The sequence below is a fragment of the Odontesthes bonariensis genome, chromosome 10 (genome assembly GCF_027942865.1).
Source record: "Odontesthes bonariensis isolate fOdoBon6 chromosome 10, fOdoBon6.hap1, whole genome shotgun sequence".
Taxonomy (NCBI): Eukaryota; Metazoa; Chordata; class Actinopteri; order Atheriniformes; family Atherinopsidae; genus Odontesthes; species Odontesthes bonariensis.
In genome coordinates, this window is record NC_134515.1 from 21,454,925 (window position 1) to 21,478,837 (window position 23,913).

Here is a 23,913-nt window from a genome sequence, read left to right on the forward strand (position 1 = left end):
GGGGGGTAAATGTTGAGAAAAAAAATGTGTTGCACTGATGAATCCATTCTTCCAAGAGAAAAATATCCCAGAGGAACATTCAAACCTAGAATTATCTTTCTCTTGGCTTCTTTTTTTTTCTTGGTCTCTATCTCTCTGTCTACTGTGTTTGTGAAGATTGTTTAACTTGTTGAGACAGCTGAGGCCACTCGTTTAAACAGCATCAAGTAAAAGTGCACAAATACTTAGACACACACGCACAGAGTGGTGCTTCAATCTCTTCAGAGGACATGACTTGAATGAGACTGGTTTCCTCATCTGACCCCGATTTGTGCTTTCTTTGGGACCAAGGGCATCGACTTATATCTCATGCTCATTGCACAAAAGTTTTGTAATGGGTCCGAAATAGCAGCCCCTCTCAGCACATCTGCATTTATCTTTTTAATCTTTATTTGTCACCCACACAGTTGAGCCCCGCTTCATTAAAAGAGGGAACTTACTGCTAAACCCGAATCACCTGCTTATCGCTGAGCTTAATCTATGCTTTAGCATCAGCTCTGCACAGCTCCTACATCACAGCCATGTAGTAGCAGTGTCCTTTATTGAAGTCAATGCTGTACCTTCTCCAAACAATTGAGATCGGTCTAAATATGATGTTTTCTGTGAAGTGACTCTTTCACATTTTTCCCGACTATGGCAGGTTGCACAACTTTTATTTTCCTTTGCATCTACTTCAATCTCATATATGGTTCCCCTGGAATCCAACGCACAGATATCCTGGACAATCTTTATAAACGCCAACTACAGCCATAATCTGTGCTTATGTAACATTAACTCCTATCCTAGCATGAACCTAATATGACTCTAACCCTAAATTCAGTTTGACTCCATTATACTGTTTTGCTTTCTGCCCATAAAATGAACACTGCTCCCAAAACCGTGAGTGTATTTGTGTCTCCGTGGCATTAAAAATACAAGTGCACATATACGCAAACGTGCTAAATGATAGTCTGCATATGCAACTCTTCTACAAAATACAAAATAAAAACAAAAAGAAAGAAAAGGGAGTGTCAATTTTTCCAAATATCACAAATACACCAAATTTCTTTTGAAAAATCCCGTCACGGAATTGTTTGAAATGAGGCTGTGTGAAGTACCTCTATCTGTGGTCAGCGTCTTACCTGCATTAGACGCTGGTCAGCGCACTCTAAGTTTAGAAGATCAGATGGTTTCCTGATGGTTTCCTGAAGCTAAAAGCTACTCAGAGCTTAGCCTCGCGAGGAGCATATTCTTTGCCATCTAAAACAGTTCAAACTTTTAAAACTTCATAGCAAATTGAGCGAAAGCTGTAGTTCAGATTTTTACACGGCGTCACTTCTGCATCAGACAGTTGTTTACTTTGTCTCTACACTTTCTCGTCAGCAGAACATAGCAGCTCGGTCTAACTTGTGTTCCAACACTATGGTAACTGTGAAAGAGAAGTGATTAAAAATCTGGATATGAGGTCACTCGGACTGTGAAGAAACTTTTGAGGTTCGAATCTATTTAGCTGGCAAAAAAATTGCTCTTTTGGTGGCTCTGTTCAGAGTAGATTTTAGCTTTACCTTGTCTGTCAACAATCCATCTAATTCTTCAAAACGGGAGTGCTCTGATCACTGTCCTTAACACAACCCCGTTAAAAACACAAAATATCCCTTTAAAAGTGTTCATTCTTGCATCTCAAATGCAGGTGAATAGTAGCAAGGACACACATGTTATTGATAAAATATACATGGAAAACAGTGATGTAACTATGGAATGTTGTCATTATTTGGTGCAATGCTCCATTCACACATCTGTGTGTACTTTAATCACAGGCAAATATGAATGTTGGTGACTCTAGGTATGAGCTCTACTAAGCTGTCTCTAATATACTGTGCATGACTATTTAGTTAACTGCACTTGACAAGGAGAATAATTGTTCACCTCTTTCCAGAAAGGTCTCTGTGACACAAATGTATCCTTTTCCTAATAATGCAATGCAAGGCAAGCGCGTATGGAAAAAAATTCTTTCAGATAGACAGTTTCTTGGGGAATTCTGATTTCCTGCACGATGAAAAGGTTTAAGCAAGAAGCATGCCTGTTGCTTTGCATTTACCTCGGCCTCACTACATTACCTCTACACCTCATCCACAAACATCAAAGCAAATCTTAGCCATCAAAAAATGCATTTAGTTAGTTAAGTGGACTGGAGTTTGTTATGTTCTACCTCTAAAGAGCACAGACACGTGGAGAGCAGGCCCTGAAAGGACAGCAAGTCCAACAGGAATGTGTTCTATTATGACAAGAGGGGAAAGGCCAGTAAGGATATGATTACAGTCAAATTATTATTATCATTCCTGGAAATGTCTCTTGAGTATAAATATTTCACAATATGTTAAAAATGTGTAGCCACCAGGCTGGTTACTGACTTTTCTAGCTCCTGGTCAGTGGCTGCCCAGCGACTTGGAGAATGCTGTATGGCTAAGAAACAGTTTTGACTTCTAAAAGGATATCATCTATTTTTATATCTCAGACATAACTGCTGCAGTCTTGTTATATGCCGCAGTTTTTATAAAGAAAAAGAGCAGGAAGCGAAAATAGGTAAGATAATCTGGCATCTGTGTGGTTTGAAAAAAAATCCAATTGTCTTTCAAATGGGACTCAAAAATCTTAAGGTGCGGGGCCTTCTTGTTGATTTTCGCAAACTCTCTTTGAAAAGGTCACTTCCTTCCCTCAACTATTTTTCCCTTTGAAGGGCTGGTGTTTGGTTCCAGAAGTCCTTTATTAACCTCGGAATCAACAAATACTGTTTTTATGGGAAGAGGATGAGGATGCAGTGAAGTCAACAAAGCTCTGAGGTAAAGATGAAAAGCTCCGCTAACAGCTTGTCTGAGTCAGCGATACAGTCTAAACATCTGCAGATACAGTGAGTGGGCCACTGTGCGTACAACCCTGAGGGCAAACAAGCAGTATATCAGTTCAGTATTTTGGGATTCATTTAAAATTAGGGTTGAATTACAATCATAGAGTGATTAGGCTGATGTGATGTGTGACTTGATCTCTGCTTGCAAAGTTCCAAAAGCAAATGTGAAAAAGCCAGCTTCCTTCAACAGAATGATATTTTGGCACACAGTCTTTTCACTTTCCTTGAGAGCACAATAGCTTTTTGTACATGTAAAAGATCAAGACTGTCCTCCCGGAAACATGCCCATGTGGCATTTGTTTATGCAGGTGGAAACGTCAATTAATGCGTTCAAAGAAGAGGCATCCCCTTGTAGTCGCAAGAGCAACTACATGTGAAGGATAAAAATGGGGTCCACGATGGCACAGGGATGTTGTAAAAAGGTTTTAGCCCTGACCATGATTGTTTTCTAACCCCTAACCAAGTAATGTTATTGCCTAAACTCAACCAAGAAGCAACAAAGGTGAGCCCCTGGTTGAAAGTGCTGCACTGCACCAACCAACCCCCTCCTTGCTCCTCATGAGGACTTTGTGGCTACTTAAACGACAGACTTGAGAACGACGTCTGCTCTGTTCTGGAAATGCTCATGTGAGTCGTATTTTCCCTCTGTTGCTTGTAGGGGCGGCACTTCACAGTCATCATGAGCTGTACTGAAGGGTATGAACAAACAACTTATATGACTATTCGGGCTGGAGGACTTGTTGAAAAGTTATGCTCTGAAGGGGGATATTCTCTTTTATTGAGGACACTGCTCCTAAACTGCCTTTTTTTGTAGTCCAGACTTTTCTTCCATTACCAAAAAGACACAAAACCATGAAACGTGCCTGCATAATGCCGGCCTAGTGGCTACTCTGGCACACCCCAAACATAGACCGAGCAGCTGCCTTGCTTTCTGCCATGTTAGGACAATCAGCTGCGAATCAGAGGAGACGGGGCTTTTTGAGAAGGAGGCCCAGAAAGGACAGGATCTAAATCTGAGCCTTTGTATACATACTGTGACAAGAGGTACGGTAGCAATGTGCAATTTGCAAATTTTAATGTCTTTTGGGAACATTTACCCATTATGACCAAAGAGCTTAGTTTTTTTTTTTTTTTTTTTTTAAAGTGCTCTGAATGTTGAGGGTTGTCTAGAAAACTCTAGCGACTGTCCACTGAAACCTAAAATCAAAACCAAAAGTGAAATTATGAACCTATAAATAAATACAATGTGAGTTTTGACAGAAGAATTGAGCTAAATAAGATGAAGCACATTTTGCTGTACAATGTCGTCTGAAATCTTACAGAATTTTATAGTGAAAGATTAATACAATAACTAACAACTCTGTGTAAATCACCTTTCTTTTCTTTTGACATCATCGTCTTACCTTATTCTGTCGAATTAATTTGGAAAGTGTTTTTCTCCAACTTACAGTAAGTGCATTCAAACTTGAGAAAAAAAACTCAACCACAACAAAAACACAAGGATGCAACATCCTGTGTAATGCTACAATGAAAGTTAACATTTTGGAGTTCTTTAAAGGCTTTTCTGAGAAAAGCCTTTAAAACGTTTTCTCCACTTCTCCTGCTACAGAAGATGAGTAGGAGGAGCATCTAATTGCCAAGACGGAGAAGTGGAACTGCTGCGAAGCACTTCAGTATGGCTAAAAAAAAAAAAAACTAAACTAAACTACCAATCTGAAAATACGATGTGGGTATTGTGGGCCAACTTAGTTTGGTGTATGATCCAGTCAGATCACTTCATTTAATGAACAGATAAACAACCATGTTTAAACTTTCCTGCTGTTCTCCACAAAAATGAAGGAAAAACAAAAAAAAAATAAAAAAGTCTGGCAGTGACTAAATCAGGATGACGCTCCTTGAATGCATCGAGTAGGCGACACATTTTTTGAACCAAAGACAACATCCTGGATGAATAATTCTGACAAAAGGACTGAAAGAAGCTTTGTCATTTTTTTCTCATCAGACTGTGGACTGAGAAAATGGATTATTTCTTTTTAAGCAAGCTGCTCAGTTTAAGAGCCCGTCCTGGTGTTTCATTTTGGTTGAATTAATTTTTAATGTACATATTGCCTCCTCTATATTCATCTATTTTTCAAGTTAATAGCAGCTGATTTCAATTTGTGTGTTGAGTATGTTGATAACTATACAGTCATTTTTGTTAATGCCGACATTGTGAGCAATGTGTGCCGTTGATTAGGGGGGCAAGTAATTTAGGGAAATCTGCCTATCTTGGGATGAGAGAATGTTGTAAGTTACTGATTATCAACCACCTAGTTTTATAATAACACAGCAGCAGAGACACAAAGCATCTCTTCAGGTCAGAGCTTCCAGGCAAAAATCTGAGTCAAGAGGATGAAGTCATTTATGAGAGGGACCTGTAGCATGGAAATGGAAGTATCTTTGTCACCTCTATACATCTAGTCAGGTTATCACAAGTGCAATCAAATCTGGAAGGAGAATTGTTATTCAGATTCTACTCCAAATAAATATTAACACAATACTTTCTTTAATTTTGTTGGTGCTTGATTTATGTAATCTACACCACCTTAAAGTACAAAGTAACGAACTTGCTGTTGAAATAACAGTACCTAACAAGTCATATCCATCCATCCATTCTCTGTACCCGCCTAATCTGATTCAGGGTCGCAGAGTAGCTAGAGCCCATCAAAGCGAGAGGCAGGTTACAGCACAGAGACAAACACTCACACTCTCAGGACAATTTACCAATTAACCCAAACATACATGTTTTTTGGAAGTTGGGAGGAAGCCAGAGTACCCGGCTGAACCCACGCATGTACAGGGAGAACATGGAAACTCCACACAGATAGGCCCCGAACGGGATTCAAAGCAGGAACTCTCTTCATTCAAGAACAATTCTGAAGGTCAGGTTATGCATGTGATTGTATCGTCATGATCTAATTTCAGACATCAGTTACTTAGCTGTTCTCTGGCCTCTGCACTACAACAGGATCAAACTCACAAACAAGACTCGAACATATGTAGACAATCACAAATACATCCACACACACATCAACAGCTGTTTTATGTAGGGACATGCGTGTAGATGCAGGGACATCAAGGCGCATGCACACGTGTGAATAAATACACAAACATCATCTGCCTTTTTGAAGATATGCAAGTTTACATAACAGGTCTGATTGCTGCAAAGTGCACAAAATAGTCCAATTATGGCAGCACTTCTGTCGGAGTGTGAATCTGCTCGCTACAAAGAGTTGCTGAGCTGCTGTCACTTTCATGTGGTGCCGCATCGACATTCAGCAAGATATCATTTCACAGGAATGAGATGTGTGTGTGTGCTTTTTTTTTTATGGGTACAAAAGAAAACATTCTCGTAAATTCTGGCAGGACAAGAGTCTGTCCTGGCTTGTAAGCTCGGGAGAAAAAAAAGAAAGAGAAAAAAGACAGCAAGGCCTCTGGCTTGGCACCACAACAGGGATAGAGGGATTTTTTACTCCAATAAATCAGTCGCTCTTAATTCATCCCTTCATCCTGAGAGACACAGTGCAGGCAGGGCCTTTGTTATGGGACTGCTAACAATATCATGGATGCTCAAAGGGAGGTGAGAGGGTGAAATTACTATTACCCGAGATAAATACAGTGTGCGAGTGGGATATTACTAACACAGTGTACTGTATACAGTGGTTTATTTAGGTCTGTTTGTCTGAAGTCCACATACATATCTCCAGTGAGCAATCTTGTGTGCGTGCAATCCTCATATCCACACGCATACATTTTCAACTCAATTTTGTTTTGGACATTTCAGGTTAACTTTGATATTAAAGAATAACTGAAATAATAAAGGATTGGAAGGATTTTTCTTTCATCTAAACGACAAAACAATCCATACTGACCTCTCCATCTGGCTTCTGGTTGTGGGTTGAGCTGAGGTTAGCTGCCTGGCTCTGTGACAGTTTGTGGGGCTGCAGAGCTGACAGCTTGTCCTTTAATTCATGGTTCTCCTTCCTCACCTGCTCCAGCTCCTCAAGCCGAGCCCTGTCCTCTCGTTCCTTCTGCTCCCGCAGATTCTCGATCACTCGCTCCTGCGATAGTGATACACAGAAGAGTATGTGCGAGGGGAAAAGTTTAAGCTATCATGTAAGTTAAAGCTTGTTCACTAGATTTAAGAAAGGTTGTAAACTGGATAACGTTTAAATTGCAGCATTATCAGCTCTTGGTGTTTAGAATTCTTCACTACTATCCCTGAAAACTTTAAGCTGGTATCACACAGGGCATGCTCACCAGCATGCTTTGCAAAGTGTGGTCAAAGACAATCTCATAAATGCCTATCATAAATAATACTGCCATAAATAATAGCAGCCATATGAGGAGATCAGAGCCAAGCAGAACAGAGGGAGAGGGAGGAAGTAAGAGAAGGGTTTAGAGACGGAGAAAGATTTATTTTGAACGAATTGGACAGGGCAGTAGATCACTTCTTACAACTCCACGCTACCTACCGATGAACCAAGGTTATGTGTTTAGATAGTCCTTTTCTCTTTTCTTTAATCACAATGGACAGAAGGACAATGGCTTAGGGCATTGGCCCGAGACCAGGTGCGCACCCTAGGTGGCTGAGCACAAAAGGTGTGTGTATTAGGAGTGTGTTAACGTGTATGTGTGTGTGTTTAGTTGAAGACTGAAGTGATTACTTAGGTGTTTATTCAGGTGTTTATTTAGGCTCAGAGCACAGCTCAGCTATGAAGCTTACGATGTGGCATCACCGCATGATTAGCAGCTTTAAACCCCTGGGTAATTAGATGAATACATTCACTAACGACACCTGGCACAGCACAGAACTGCATATTGGGCTTTGGGAAAAAAAGGGGCAAGAGAGAGCACTTGGCTCACAAGTCCTGGGTGTTTTCCACACATTATGAAATATCTCTGGGATATTGAGGGGAGAGCAGGAAGCAATATTAAAACCTACTTCTGTTGGGCCAAAGTGTGCATTACATGTAACACAAAAGAAAACACATCCATGACATCACAGACGGACACACTAAAAAACACATACACCAAAGAGCAGGGCCCGGCATAAGCACAATTCCCCAGCCTGTTAATTAGAACCACTGCGCTGTGGCCAACGACTGGCTCCAAGAGCAGGTTTGTGACAGAGTTTGTGATTAGCAACACACACACACACACCCTTGTAAACACATTACACACACCCTCTATTGACCACAAAGTCTGAGAAGCCTGCCAACGCTCTCCTCATCACAGCTGAATTATATGCAACCGCATCAGAAGTGGTTTCTGGGTAAACAGATGGGCCGACGCAGGGAAGGGACTTACAGTTTATTGTGCCATTATGCCATTCGTTTCAAAGTCTATGGGCAACAAAAACAAATTTAAGGTGATAAAAGATAATTCTAAGTGAACATGTCTTTGTACTGTGTCTGCCCATTCACTGCAAAAGCAACAAAGCGCAAGTTCACTAAAATCTAATCTGCTAATGGACGTATATTTCTGTGAGCAATCAGTTTTTAATTCAATAAAACTAAACACAATAAAAGGAAAGAATATCAACCAGACACGACAGAGAATTACACAAAGGTCTACAAACAAACAAGCTTTTCTGTCTCCGACCCCAATGAGACAAAAATCAAATGAATAAATAAATTAATTCTATTTTCTTCAAATGAACACTGACATTTTCAAACTTTTCTTACGTAAAGCTTTTACAGTGTGACAAATTACAAATATAAATAGATATCTATCAACAAATGCAAAAACATATATACTCCTACAACATGTGCACCTTGGAACACATGATATAGCAGCATGGACAGGAAACCCCACTTTTCACCTCCGTCTTAACTGGGAACCCTTGACTTGCATCTATTGCCAGCCAATTTCACCGTTTAGCTTGCAGTACAAACAAACATGTAAATAGGAACCATTCTTAGCCAGCAGCGCAAAACCAGTCATTGGGAGAGAAAGTAAGAAAGCAGTCAATCTGATATTAAGCCAAAGGAGAGTATAAATATTTAGAGACAAGGATCTGACATCTCTGTGGTCATGGTCAGTACATCCATCCTATGTTCAAGCACGTCTCCAACAGAACGCATTATTACAAATCTACAAATTTCTCGAATTGCGTTGACAAGTAAAATAACATTATTCGATGCAATTATTTCTATCTGTATTCCAACTTCTTGACAACAGGTTTCTTACCCTGGCATAGTTTAAAATCTGATCAGAGGGGATTCTCTGTGTTGAGGCTGGCAGCTTTATGGAGACCAGCTGCTTTCCCACGTTGCCAGAAAACAACAAACAGCAGAATGTTTACAGAAAACAACAACCAGCCCCTGGGGTCATCTCACTTTCCACCCATGTGATGTAGTTCTGTTCGGTCCACCTCGAAGCCCATGGCAGCTGTTCAGCACAATGGTTTTCAGTGCAATGCGTCTTGTTATGCATGCTGACACTGTGCCATTTGATAAGCTGGAGAGTGACTGTAAGTGTAGCTGGCCAGAACAGGACAATACGTTTGGTAAAGTATGTGATCCAAATACTCATCTATTCATGCAAACAGTTCATATTCCTGGAACAGACTTTGTAGAATGTGATTTCCACCTGAAGCACCAGTTGCTGTCAATCTCCTTTGGTCTTTTACTACTAGTACCCTCTAAAGTGTTAATAGACTTATATTTCCTTTTTTTGCATCTTATAGTGAGGCATTGTTTTATGTACATGCAATATTTATTTTTCATACAAATGTTATCATTTCTTAATGGGAGGAATAGTGTGAGGGGGGACTGAAGAAAGAGAAACTGATCAAGATCAAATTTGATCTTAGAATAACTCATAAAGACAACGACTGTGCATAAGACATTACGACTGTAATATAGTCATGAACATAGCTTATTACTTTTTCCTTTTCAGCTTAGCTGTTATTGAGCCTTCATCCCTGCCTTATTCTTTGTAGCTGTGTTTCTCTTGTCAGCTCTCTTGCCTGCTCTTCCTTGTTGTCTCTATGGAAACGATTCATTTTTTTCTCTACTTCCAGCCTTGCATTCCTTCAACTTCTCCCTCCATTAATTATATCCCTACATTCTACACTGAGCCCGTTCCTCCTCTTCATTTCTAAACCTTTATTCTCTTCTGTTCTCCTATAGATCATTTCCTCCCTACATTCTGCAAAGTTACAGAGAGGGACTGTTTCTTTGCCTATGTTTGCCTTAGACCTCCCTTCTACCACTGCCTTCTTTTCCCCGTCATTGTTTTCAGACACAAGAACATCTAGCACATCTAGTGTGGTCCAAGGTCTTTAAATTAGGAGCTTGTGTCAATAAATGAAGGCCAAAAGCAAAGTATCCAACTTAATTAAGCCACATCATAGCTTCCCGAAAGATACAGTAAATGCGCCTGAATGGATTAAAATCCCCTGACCTTTTCACACCATGGTGGTATTATGATATATTACAATTATATCTGTCAAACATATTTTGGCCTCTTCATCTGTAAGAGGCATTACTCTGTACGCCCTCCATCCAGTGTTTATTCTAACAAGGCAACATTTGTCTTATCAACCAACAAACCATATCTATTTTTATTTTTTTTAGAAGTGCACTGTTAACTGCAATCCACCCTTTTCTCTCCGTACCTTTTCTGATAAAGCCTCTTCCAGTGTGGTCAGAGCTGTGTCTGTATTGCTGGAGTCAGTTTGAAGGCCATGAACCCTTTCCCTTAATCCAGCCAGCTGTTTGTCCTTATCCTTTAACTGCTCCAAAAGGTTCTCAATCTGAAAAGAAAAATGGCATAGTGAAAGGAGATGGAGAGACAGGAAGGGATGTTAAAAATGGATTGTTAAATAACAAGCACATAACAGTCAAACATATTAAATCAGTTGGTGGCAGAACGGTTTGGACAGAGCCTGTGAAGTTAAGTTGTGTTTGTACAATATACCCAACTGGAGTATCAAGACTTGAAATGTTACGGTGCACAAGAACCATGAACCGTACACTTTCATTTTGACCTGGCATTTCAAAGCTAAGCACCAATTGTCCACAGTACAGCTTGGGTCAATAGGTAGGAATGCAAACCAGTCACTGAAAATAAATTAAAAAGAGGAGGAGAGGAGGGTGATGCAGCTACCTGGTATGTCATCCTCCCAGGGGTGCAAGTCTTGCTTCACCCCATCTCAGTGCAGTGTCTCAGTAGGTTATCTTTTAATTGTTGTGAACAATCTGTGCAGTTTCCTGTTGTAATTTGCAGCATTACAAAGCATTTTGTATGCATCAGTCTCTTATGGCAGATGGGCATGGGCCAGAATGATACGCCCTCTTTGGTATTAACAACATTCTACTTCAAAAGCAGTTTTCAGACATTACCAACACTTTGAATATGTAATATCGCGACAACTCTGTGATATGCCAGGTCTAAATCCCAGTTGCTAATTATATCACTTCCACATTTCATTTCACGATTATTGCTGTATTGTCATTTTATGTTGTTATCCAAGCCCTATGAGTCCACGACCAGTGGGCAGAGTGGTTAACTGCATCGGCTTTGGTATCAATTGCGAAAAGTTTAGTTAAAGTTTATTCAGCCCTTTGAGTCACAGGACTCGGTCTCTGCATCTGCCTTTCTGTGGCTAACCTCATGTTGCTAAAGCGGTGGTGTAATAGCCAGTTGTGGTGTTCAACAGCCTTTATCTGATGAACATCTGGAAAACAGAACACAAACACACACACACACACAAAAACACTCACACAGACACACACACACACACACACACACACACACAGGAGCACACAGAACGCCCCAAGCTATACCAAACAAAACACTAACAGATGCAGCTGGAGTGGGACACAGTGCCATGCAATGAGACTCCTGAGGTCTACAAATTACTTTCAAAGGGACAGCACATCTGGTGATGGGACATGGTGATATGGCGACTTGCTTATTACTTAACATAATTTCTATGAAGACACGTTTCTTTGAGCACTGAATTAATATAATCTTGATAAAGAAAGATTAATTTGGAAAGTTAATAGATTCCCTGAGATTTGTACACAAACACAAAGCATTTATTGTCCTGTCTCCAACTCAGTCCTCTAGTGGTTTTTGTAAACACAGTGCCATTCGCTCACTGCTTTGAGGCATTAATACCTCATTTGATCCAAGATCAGGGCTGGTATTATACTAAAAAGAGGCATATGCATTAAAAGGAAGTCTATATTCAAGGAATACAAGATTGATAAAACAAAAAAAAAAAAGCTGAGTAATTCGGGCAATCAAGAGACCACAATTTTACTGTAATAGGGAAAATAAATAAATAAATAAATAAACAAGCTCAACAAAGGAAGTAAGCTGCATTCCAGTCATGGGTGCATAGACAGATAATGTCCAAATCTCTGCAGCTATTTTACAAACAAATCCAATTAGACTGGGGATTTTGGTGTTCTTTGCTCTCTGGAGGGCACAAGTGGAGATTTAAAGGAGCCATCTTGGTTTCGACAATGGAGGGAAAGTGGTAGGAGGGGGTGGGAAAAGGCAGCCAGGACCCTTCAGCAGATCTTGATATGTTAATGACAGTCATTACACAACCAGGCTAAAGGCTCTGGTAGGTCAGTCCACAACCGATAGGGATATAAAAGTCTTTAGGGAATGATGGGAACGCTTCACACTATGAAAGTCTGATTAAATTCCTTGTAATTCTTTATTGCCATGGGTGTGTTAGATGGGACTCTTTGGTGTACACTCTTAAGAAGGAAAGGGACTCAGACAAATGAGGGTTATGTGGGTTTCCTCACTAATTATTCATATTTCTCTCTTTTGAAGTGACTGAATGGAAGAGGTAGCTCCTCTTACTCAAGTGGAACGTTAAAGCAACTTGATGACTTCTAAATCCACAAGCTTTGTGAATGCTAAAAAGACTTGCACTTAACATTCTCAACGCCACACGTAGTAAAGAAAAGAGAACATGCAAAGGATGTTTTTGCTTTGGCCTTTGGTTGTGGTAGTCCAGTAGCTTGATACAACTTATTCTAAATGTATACATATGCTCTTATGTGCACCCTTGCTCCATCTCCTCGTGCGTACCAAAGAGCCCCATTTTAGGTCAAATTGAGCATGTCGCCACTGGTCCTTAGATAAATGATTACATTCTTCACCAGTCTTAAGTTTGCTTTGGCTTGGCCACACAAAATAACAACCCCTCAATGAAATATTTAGCACTGTCGCTTGGCCTTCTGTGAAATTGTGCAGAAAAACATTGAACACAGCTTCAGCCTTATACACTGCTGGATGAAAATGGGTAACGTGAATCATGGATATGGGAAAGAAGGCAAGGAATTCTGTCACAATCCTTAAACTCCAATAACACTCACTGAGGAAAAAAGCCTTCCGTGGACAGGCGAGAAGCAGGGCAGCTGTGTGCCATTTTTTGGGGGGATAAGGGGCCTCCCTTCCAGTAGCTCTGCCATTATGAGGAGAACAGCAGTCATTCATTTTTTCTCTCAGTCCACGAGACTGCCTCTGTCTATACTCCTGCATCTCTCTTTTTGTGTCTCTTGTGTGAGCATACAACAATGCACACACACACATACATGCAGACGCTTTTATCACCAAACTGTGGTGCATATGCCATTCCACTCTCCAACCAAACACACCTCCCCCAAAAGTAGACCACCTACGATAGTCAGCTTCCAGGCCAGGCACTGTGGTGTGGACTGTCTATCTTGGTGAGTGTGTATCCTCTTGAGAAACCATGACGTGTGCCTCAGTCATCCCCCCCACACACATGGTTTCCCACTGTTTACAGCCATACTGTTTTGACTCTGATAACTTTATCAAAAGACTGATAGCACAAAACCAGGTTGTTCTTAAAAGTAGGAGTGACAATGTACAGTTACCTTCCACTGGCCTTGACTTTGGACATACCGGCCACAGTTGAAGATTAAAGATTTCACTATTAGTTACTTTTACTCATTACAAGTTTTTAAAAAACACTAGCGACGATCACTGTTGTAATTTTGCAAAATATATTAGTAAGAAAGGGGCAGCTGCCATTTTTTTTAAAGTAACAAAAGTACTTCAAGGCATGATAATGATAACAACTGCATTGTTTTGTACTTAATGGGTAGTTGGATAGACGAGTATTTCAAAATATAATGATGTTAATAATATCATTAATATAATTTAAATTAAACAAATATTTAAAATGCTTTCATACTTAGCAAATAGTTGTCAGTAACTGTTTTTCAGTGGGCTTAGTTTTTTTCTACATTAGGATCAAGAGTGTGACATCATGATTTGCACAAGCTGGGTTATAATGTAACTGGAGGAAAGAATAAGGATCTGCGTTTCTGACAAAAAAAGGGAAAAAAAACACTGTGGTCTAAAAGAAGCTTGTTCCAGAGCAGAACCACAAACCCGGTCAACCCGTCTGTCTTCCATCCAACCTAAGAACTAGAACTCTGTGGCCGCCAAAGGAATCATTTCTACAGAGCAAAAAGGAGGCCAGTGTGGAGCGTGACCACCACGAAAATACAATAATATGTATTTTTAAAACTCTTGTGGACCAATAAAAATACCAAACAATAATTGGTAACCGTTTCAGAAAAGCAACTTGCTTGTCATCACCTCTGAAAATATGATAGAGACAGTTGTAAATCCCAGAGATACTGGCACTGATGTGTATGTGCATGGATACACAAACACACATTGGGACATTAACCTCAAACTGAACAATATGTAGCAATGGTGTGCATTTCCCTGGAGAAATCTATTAGTAAAACTGAAAAAGTTTGAAAGGGTACATATTAGAAAAATATTTTGCTTCTTCTTTAAGCAAAGCATGAGCTTAACAAACTCAAACATGAATATTTGCATATTGTTCTCATCTTTTGTCATCAAAGGCTTTTAAATTATGAATCAATAAAGGACTTCCAAGCACTGAGACATGGGTCTTCAAAGATAAACAAAGTCTGGTTATGAAAAACAGGACAGACAGTTATGTTTTCAGTGTGAGGAGGGTGGTGTGCTTGCACCTCGTTTAACTGGTGTACATCCACCAGCTTTTCTCTGACAGTAACATACAACAGGGACAAATCTGGTAGACCGTGAAGGAGTCATACTGTGTAAGTTGGCGCCTCCATGTGGTTATTTGCAGCCATAAGCACAATCATCCACTTCAACAATTACTCATTTAATTAAGAACTGAGGATTTTGTCTTCATATCATATTATTTAGTTTATTTTAGTTTGATTTTATGATCCATTTTTCTTTTTATACTATGACTGCGACTGCTCACTAGCTCACAACCACAGAGGAGATACAAAATTCCCAAATTCTATTTACACGGAATGATATTCATGCTAATTTTACAAAAGAGGAGGATACATAATGGAAACATACTGTCTCCATTTTTTACTTGCGCACCTTATAAAACATGTTCTTTAAACACTTCTTTCTTCCTGGATAAGAGAAGCATCCAGACATAAAAGTTCTATAAAACACTTGTGACTGTGATCTCTACAAACCAATACAAGAGATCTCCACAAGTTGTCTGGTTGGAATGTAAAGGGACAATGACACACACAGAGACTTTAAAACCATAACATGACACATCTCCCCTTTTCCTCTTGAATGACCCTTCTCATTTCATGTCGCCTTGCTCAAGGAGTCGTCGTTATTTATCTGTTATCGACCACAACGACAGAGCACAATGACTTCATAAGACAAGTAGTGCCCACGAGACGGAGAAAGAGAAGGGAGGATCAAGAAGTCTCAAGTTTTGAAATCATCCATACTTCTTTACTATCCATTACTGCGTGTCAAAAAGATGTTTTCCAACATTTAACTGCAGTAGAACACATGTACAAGCCAATTTGCATGTGTGTAAGTGTTTTTTTATGTTTCTCTGTAGTTCCCCACCAAAGTCTCTTCTGCCACAAAATCAAAAAAATAGCACAGAGAGGTAGAATTCAGAGATGACAAACCAAAAGGACTGGTACATTTTCCTACAGCCAAGAAAAGTGGAACTGGAAAATAGAAAGAGGCAGCATTTTCTACAAGTTTAACCATGATTATAGTAGCTTTTCTCTCCATTGCTGCAAGAGCCGTTATTTTCTAAGAAATACAAAATTCCCCCATTTCCATCAGCGATAGACATACTCTCATTTGTATGCATGCACACAGGCAGATAAACATGCACAAAGGTGGACAGACATCATCAAACATCCAGCAAACGCAGAAAGAAGAGGAAACATTATAAGCTGCATAAATATATCAATCATCATAAATGTGCTTTAGCTTCTTGCAAACAGCAAACTGTCATTGTGTTCGTTCAAAGACATGAGCCATTAAGCATGACCTGGATCAAATAATCTTAGCTTTGATAAAAATTAACTTCATGGCCCAACCTCAGAAACAACAAATGAATGAAAACACAACACCCACAAGGGTTATTCCGTGGTCAGACATTATGCCAAATAGGCTGGAAAAGGAATTGTAAAAACTGAGGTAAGTCTAAACAAAGTTCTCAAGAGTGAAGACACATTAAAGTAGAGGAGTTCCTGCTTCACAAAACCTTACAGCTTCTGCGTAAATTCCATCTAATAAGTATTTTTATTCATACAAAAATAAAAAAATAAAAAATCTAATCTAATCCACAAAATGGGACAGTGTTACACTTCCTATAAAACAACGTTAGCTTATCAGGTTTAATTCATAAGTAATGATGAGGGTTAAAGGCTGCACAGTTGTTTTGTTCTGTACTGACAGTCCACTGAGAATAATCAATAATGATAATAATAATCAAATTGAATAATTATCATTTTGATAATCTTGTTCATTTTGATTTTGGTTCTAATAATAAGTAACAATCTGTTTTTTTTTGTTTGTTTAGTATTAAAACATTAGTACAAAAGGATACTTCACTTTGCAGATTTTTTTTAAAGCTCTAAAGCTGAAAAAGTCAATCTCTGCAAAAACTTTCATCTTGCTGCAAATTTACAGTTACTCAAACAACAATAACTAAGTGGTTTAATATGAGGCCTGCTCATTCTGCTTTAAGACATTGGCGTGCTGACACACCAACACAAGCAGGAAACCATGTTCACTGTCTAATTTTATACATTCTATGTAATATGTGGCTTTTTTGCAAAAGTCCAATTCAGAAAAGCCACATATTACAATCAGTCCGTGATTATTATCATGCATGTCTAGCCAGGTTCAGGCGATGGGAGCTGCACAGAGCACTTACACATTTGACAACTAGACAGCCTCCCCCTCTCCCCACACATTCCTCCCTCCAGAAGGCCATTTACACAGAAACTCTCTGCTGCATTCATACATATCAATTAACCACGAGCACACACATGTGCACACACATACACCAAGAGAAGCAGACAAGCTCTGAGAGGATGACAGAGACATTCAGAGAGAGACGAAGCGAGTGTTGTTTTCATAGTGATTTCTCCTGGTCGACCACGAAGCAAAACGAGCAGGGAGAGAGTCCTGCAGACCCAGGCCTGTTCAATGAAGACAGATTGCACTTGTGCAAGCTCAGCTCTATACATGAGCATGAGTGTGTCTGTGTGTGTCGACCGAGTTGATCCCCGTCCCTGCTCTTTAGGCTCAAGACTCTATCTCTGCCCCCCTCAGCTGCGGAATGCTGCAATGATTGCTGGGTAATTACACTGCCGCTTTAGTTCTTTGCTCCCAGCACCATTAGTATTTTTTGTTTTTTTTAGTCTTTCTCCACCGTAAAGAGAGAGGATTAGAGCCTTTTGATCAAGAAAGAACGAAAGAAAGAAAGAGTGGCCACCCCTTGAGGACCACAGCAGCTGTATGTCAGCCTATGGCTTCTGACTCAGACCCACTTTACTGTGATCTGGTCAGATAAGTGTGATACAGCACAGTCATACAGTTCAACTGACAGTTCAAGAGTCAAACTGTGACTTTTTTTTTGTAGAACATTAACTTAAGTGCCTCTCTCAGATGTTTAAGGATGAAATACTGGACTGCCAACAGCTTACCAGGTCAGCCTGAGTTATAATGTGGCATCATCAGGGTTCGTTTGAGTTCTTCATCATTTTGGAGAGCCATCAAACACATTTTATATCATGGAGTGAAGTGCACGTGTTGTGGACAGGCAGAGGACAGACTTGAACTGCTGAAGCCAAATACGTATGTGGCCCAGCACGAGGTTACTCTTGACTGATGTGTAGCCTGGCTCCAATCAACCAGCCTTGGGCTCTCACCATTAACCCCGGCTGATTGCTGATAGGAATAGAGGGGAATACAGGGGGGCCTATCACAGGCAGTTTACCGGAACCTCCCAGCTCCAGCAGGCTTATCTGTGGCCATGTCTCTGCACTGTGATTGGTCAGCTGGAATCCATTAAGATGAAAGGTATTGGTGGCCTCATCACAGATCTATCAAGATTGTACACACTCACATACAGTACAGTGTACTGAGTGCACTGCAGAGTTATCTATTAGTTTTTCTGAAAGATGTTGCTGTTGCACACTCAGATATTCACCTGGAATACTTTTATTGCACCCTACATATGTATCCCTTTGACTTGGAATGTTCTTTTCTTTCTTTTTCCTTTTTGTTTATACTGATTAAAAGGAACATCAATAAACTGCAAAATATAAACACTGCTGAAGAATGCAGCACACCAATGCTATTGATATATTATGAATGAACCTGCCAACTTTCAAAAGTCAAACAGAATGAAGAATGCCAAGGAAAACCCCATAAAGAGCCAAGTGAAATAACTTTTGTAACACACTGTATTCCTATGAAGTTTCAAATTTCAAAGCATTTGACATTTTGGAAGCACTTAATCTCCTCTACATGGGGTTAGGTGATAGTTCTGTATTCAAGAAATGTTATCAATATGGAATCATTTTGGTGTGAAGCTAAAATGGTTGAAAGTCTAGTTGCACGCAGCCCTCTGTATCTCTGCTCTTTGAGTTGCTACCGTCACACTGAAATGATGAATCAACATTAAAAATGATTATTGGTTGCTTTACTAATAAGCATATCACTTATTATGAGGAATATAAACATGCCTGAACAAAAATCCTTATTAAATTAAGATAGAATGGCATACTTCTCATCATATCTATTTTTCATTCTCGTCTTCAAGCAGCAGAGTCAGAATTTGCCTCAACAAAACAGCCGAAAATGAGCTCTGTGTCTTGAGAAAGAAACAATAAGAAAAGCATTACCCAAGAATCTGCTGTACACAAAGAATTTTCATCTGATAACTTGAGGCCAGCTTCAATCAGTTGATAGCTATAAGGAGACAGAGGTTGATATCCAAACATTGCAGTGGCCTCCTCTGCAGTAACTCTGACCAGAAGCTGAAAGTCAGTCTAGGTCACTAAACATCTTAGAGTCCTGGGAAAATGAACAATTTGATCAACTTTGGCTGAGCGAAGGTGCCTGTTGTTGAAACACAAAATAAACAGAAAAATAAACCACTCGTGATGTATCCCCAGTGCACCAAGAAGATATATCCTGGACATCAAAGACGTGGTTTAGGCAGAAGAATTGGATAGAAATAGATACCTGTCATACACCTTCAAGACAGACTGTAAAAAGGAGCACATTTGAACTTGTATCTTCATCTTCAAGGATATGATGCCCTTAGCCAAACAATATTCCTTTTTGACCAACATCTATCCTTGCTCCTAAGAAAAACAAATTCCAACCTTAAGCCTAAAACTAAGTATCAATACTCAAATAGCCCTTTCAAGATCTACCTGTAAAAGAGTCCTTGTCACACTGTCCTTTTCAAAAAAATCTCCTTACTCTCACAGTCTTACACCTACATTAGTTATCACAAAGATACTATAGAAGAGTGTACAATAAATAATAAACAGTATGCCAATTCTGGACTAATATTTTCCTTTCAATCAACATGCAGCACTTCCCCTTGCTAATCATATGCATCACATTCAATAGTGCCAGTGTTGTTTTGGGGCAATGTGTAAAACATGTGGGAGGAGGGAGAGAAAGGAAACAAAAAGGAACATTGAGGGTTGTTTTGAGAAAATAACATCAGCAAAAGCCGGCATGAATGATGACAGTAATTACACACATTTATTAATTTATTCAGTGCGGGACAATGAAACTTAAGTGTGCGACCATGAAAGAGCAACCTCATTTTTGGGACATCAGCAGTTAAAAGAGGAGTTGCTCCACAGAGAGACAGAGGGTTGAGCGGGGAATGTCAGCGCCAGTGATGACACCAGGCAAGGGCAAGTGCTGCAAGAGTCAGGCTGCGTTGAGGAAAAAAGAGGAAGTTTCCCCCTGAGAAAGTCAAGGGGAGACCCACTTATTTTTTTAGGGAGCTCCTTGTAGACAGAGCATCCTTCCATGCAGACACACACAAACATTCACACAAGTAGACCTAATCAAATCTGCCCGTCTGTGGCTGCTATGGGAGGCAACGTGATAGGGGATACTATACTTCCATGCACACAGCCAGCCTTTTTAAAAGCATGAATATGGATAGAGATGACCACAATGTTTGAACATGAATAACACATGTATGCCCAAACCGCACCACAACCGGCTCTGCACATGTGCCTCCCACAGCTATACCCCCTTAGCCAAAGCAGAGAAAAAAAAAAAAAAAACTGAAAATGGAAAATGGAAAATGGAAAAAATAAATAAATAAATACAATCATTATGCATTGGTCATGGTCTCCTTGACCAAAGCCTTGAACAGAGCTCCCACTGTTCTGTGTTGTGATACGTTAGACCAATGTGCCCTCACAAGATTTTTTTTTTCTTTTTATTAAAAGATCTGATCATTATTTCAAGTTTAAGTCAAATTCAGCCTCTTGTTATTGGGATCAGCTTAGGTCTCAAACTACAGCAAGGACATCATGGTACCATGCTACAAATTAAGCTGACTGTCCAAACAGACGCTTGTAGGAGAAGAGAAAATTCCTCATACTCTCCTGAAGCAGAACATAGGGCAGTAAAGAGCGATATATATTGCAGTTCAATGCGGTCTCAACAGTGCTGCATCGTCTGCGTCTGTGGGGTCACGGTGGAGATTGCGGGTCTTTCTATGTGTCTATCTGTGTCTCATCAGCCAATCTGGCCGTTATTTCTCTCATATGTGAAGTATCACACATGAGAAACTAAAGAGGAGCTCTTTGAAATTCCACATTTCAAACAAAAAAAAAATTAGAGCAACATGAGTCAGAGAGGTCCACCAGATGAAATTGTGGTTTCAATACTCATATTTGTATCTTTGGCTCTTGATGTATCAGATATGTACTAGAAACTGTTAAATCTGTTAAGTGATGTTCAATGAGTCAAGCTTTGTAATCCCTACTTAAAACTGAAAACAGAATGAAAAAAGATGGTATAAATGAGAAAAAAAAAAGAAAAATACTTTAATATCCACGGCAACGCAGAATCAGAGGGCTAAAAGTACTAACGATAACTCATCAACAGCAGGAAAATCTCCATAAAACACATTCTGATAACACAAATAGGCCTTCTGTTTTTAGAGACATAACCTTTTACAACTTGTTCTGATCCATTTCATGATAAGCTCCCATAAACATCAGCCTGTTGTTGCTCTTAGTTGTAGAAATATCAATTCCTTATGATGGCAACACACACTCTCAAAAGCAGAAAAACCATGCATCAGTAGCCCTGTCAACAGCCTTTATCATCATCACCAGGTGGGTCATTGGACCTGTATGTAGTGAATACAGAGAGCTTGTCGTAAAAACAGCTGCATCATCTTAACCCTCAGAGCCCTTTTCAACAGCAAGAGAACTTGCGGCTGTGGCTCAGTGGTTAGAGTCGGTCGTCCAACAACCGGAAGGTTGGCAGTTCGATTCCCACTCTCGCTTGGTGGAACTGATAGCTGGAGGGGTGTCAGTCCACCTCCTTGTGAGGTGCCCTTGAGCAAGGCACCGTACCCCTATAATCCCCGGGCGCTTTCATGGCTGCCCACTGCTCCAGGTTGGCATCTGTCTCTGAGTGTGTGACCCTGTGCGTGTGTGTCAACAGGTGACAACCTGGATGGGTTAAAAGCGGAGGACCAAATCTACCTTCGGGTATAAATAAAGTCACTTAACTTAACTTAGATTAATAGCCCAATTAAATGTGTTGGTTGAAACATTCCAAGCTGAAAGAGGCTTGAGCACTTTTCAAGTAATATGAGCAAAGACAAAAAGGGACACTCAGAACTTTCATGTGCCACTAAATATTTTTTCAACGTAAAATGTCCCACTTGAGGATATATAATCTTGATATTTCGGTATACTAAACTTTCAGTTAAATGTTTCATCCTGCAGCAGGAATATTTACGCCACTAGTCTGATCTTTAGTTACTTTTGTTCGGAATGCAACAATTTGCATAGAATTAAACCAGACAATACCGGTAGATACTCCACAATCGTCTGGATTATTGACTGCCTCACAAACAGACCACAGTGTGAGAGGCTTTAGGGTTATGTGTCTGAGAAGGTGGTCAGTAGCACTGAAGCACCACAGGGGACAGTACTCTCACCATTTCTCCTCACTCTGTACACCTCAAACTTCTAGTACAACTCAGAGTTCTGTCATCTCCAGAAGTACTCAGATGACTCTGCAGTTGTGACGCGTTTCAGTAATGGACAGTGGACTTTGTAGCATGGTATGGGAACAATCACCTCACCTTGAACACAAACAAAACAAAATACATGACTGTGGATTTTAGAAGGACCGGGAATCAGCCAAACACCATTTCCATTCTGGGAGAAGAGTTGGAGATGGTAGAGGACTACAGACACCTGGGCCCTTATATGGGTAAAAGACCAAGCTGGAAATGCAACACTGAAGCTGTCTACAAGGAGGGACAGAGCAGACTCAGCTTCTTAAGGGAAGCTTTGGTTCTTCAATGTTTGCATCAAAATGTTGCATATCTTCTTTATGTTTTCAGTTGAGTGCAGTTTGCATTGCAGCCATCTGCTGGGGGAGCAACATCAGAAGAATCAGCCCCAAAAAAAAATTCATTAAAAAAAAAAAAAAAAAAAAAGGCCGGCTCTCTGTTCTGAACTGCTCTGGAGCCACTGGACGGGATTGTGTAAAGAACTATGCTGCACAAGCTGCTACCAATAATGCACCCTCTACACAACATAGTAATAAAACAGTGGAATGGAATGTGTTCAGTCAGAGGCTTCTTCAGCTCTGCTGCAATTAAGGATGAAAGAGGAGGTAATGCCTACCAGAAGCAAAGACCATGACTGCATATGAAGAATAATACTGAGCTCATCATCAGTGAAAATAAATTAAAATATATATATAAATGTACTGCAAAATTATAATTTCCCTTTGGGATCAATACATTTTTTTTATTTAATTTTCATCTCATTTGATTCGTTTCATTTTATTCATGTCCCGATTCCATGTGAACAGAACCACCAAAAGGCATAAATCTTTTAAAGGAATTTTACCACGTAAGGATCAATTATAATATATTACAGGCTTGGCCCATCGAAATTGCAAACAATGTTTTCTCACATCCTCTGGGGAATGTTAACTGCCAGAAGGCAGCCAGATGCACTGAGTATAACTTTCCTATGATTTTAGTGTAAAGCTATTTCATCACTGATTGACGGCAGAGAGTATGCAAGAGTATTACAATTGCAAAGTTAAAAAGACGCCAGTGCTGATACATTTAATTTGCTGATTTTGACATTGCTGAAAACTTCACAGTTATCCTGTGGGGAGAAAATACAACATCCATTGCATTAAGATTTGTTGTCTCAGGAAGAATTCCTCCTGCCAAACACACACACAAACATGGTCTCTCTGTATAGAACATAAGTCCAGAAAGGAAACTAGTGTTGACTTTTAGCTGCACTCCTGCCTTTCCCCTGGAGCGAAATACTTTAAATTATAGCCCCTGTTTGAAAGGAGTGTTTAAAAATAGGAAGTTTGAAAAGCCAGTCAGA

The 23,913-nt window shown here is 39.9% G+C and overlaps 1 protein-coding gene across 5 annotated transcripts in view; it reads right to left on the reverse strand.

The window, feature by feature from the left end:
- Positions 1-23,913, reverse strand: part of LOC142390960 (ERC protein 2-like) — a 158,170-nt gene that overhangs the window by 97,209 nt on the left and 37,048 nt on the right. For all 5 annotated transcript variants that reach the window (XR_012770501.1, XM_075476862.1, XM_075476863.1 and 2 more), the window contains 2 exons: positions 10,587-10,724; positions 6,835-7,023 (listed from right to left, as the gene is read on the reverse strand). Coding sequence is in view for 4 of the 5 variants with exons in the window: in XM_075476862.1 (XP_075332977.1) it covers positions 6,835-7,023; positions 10,587-10,724 (327 nt within the window). In the remaining variant the exon portion in view is untranslated. The remainder of the gene's footprint in view (positions 1-6,834; positions 7,024-10,586; positions 10,725-23,913) is intronic.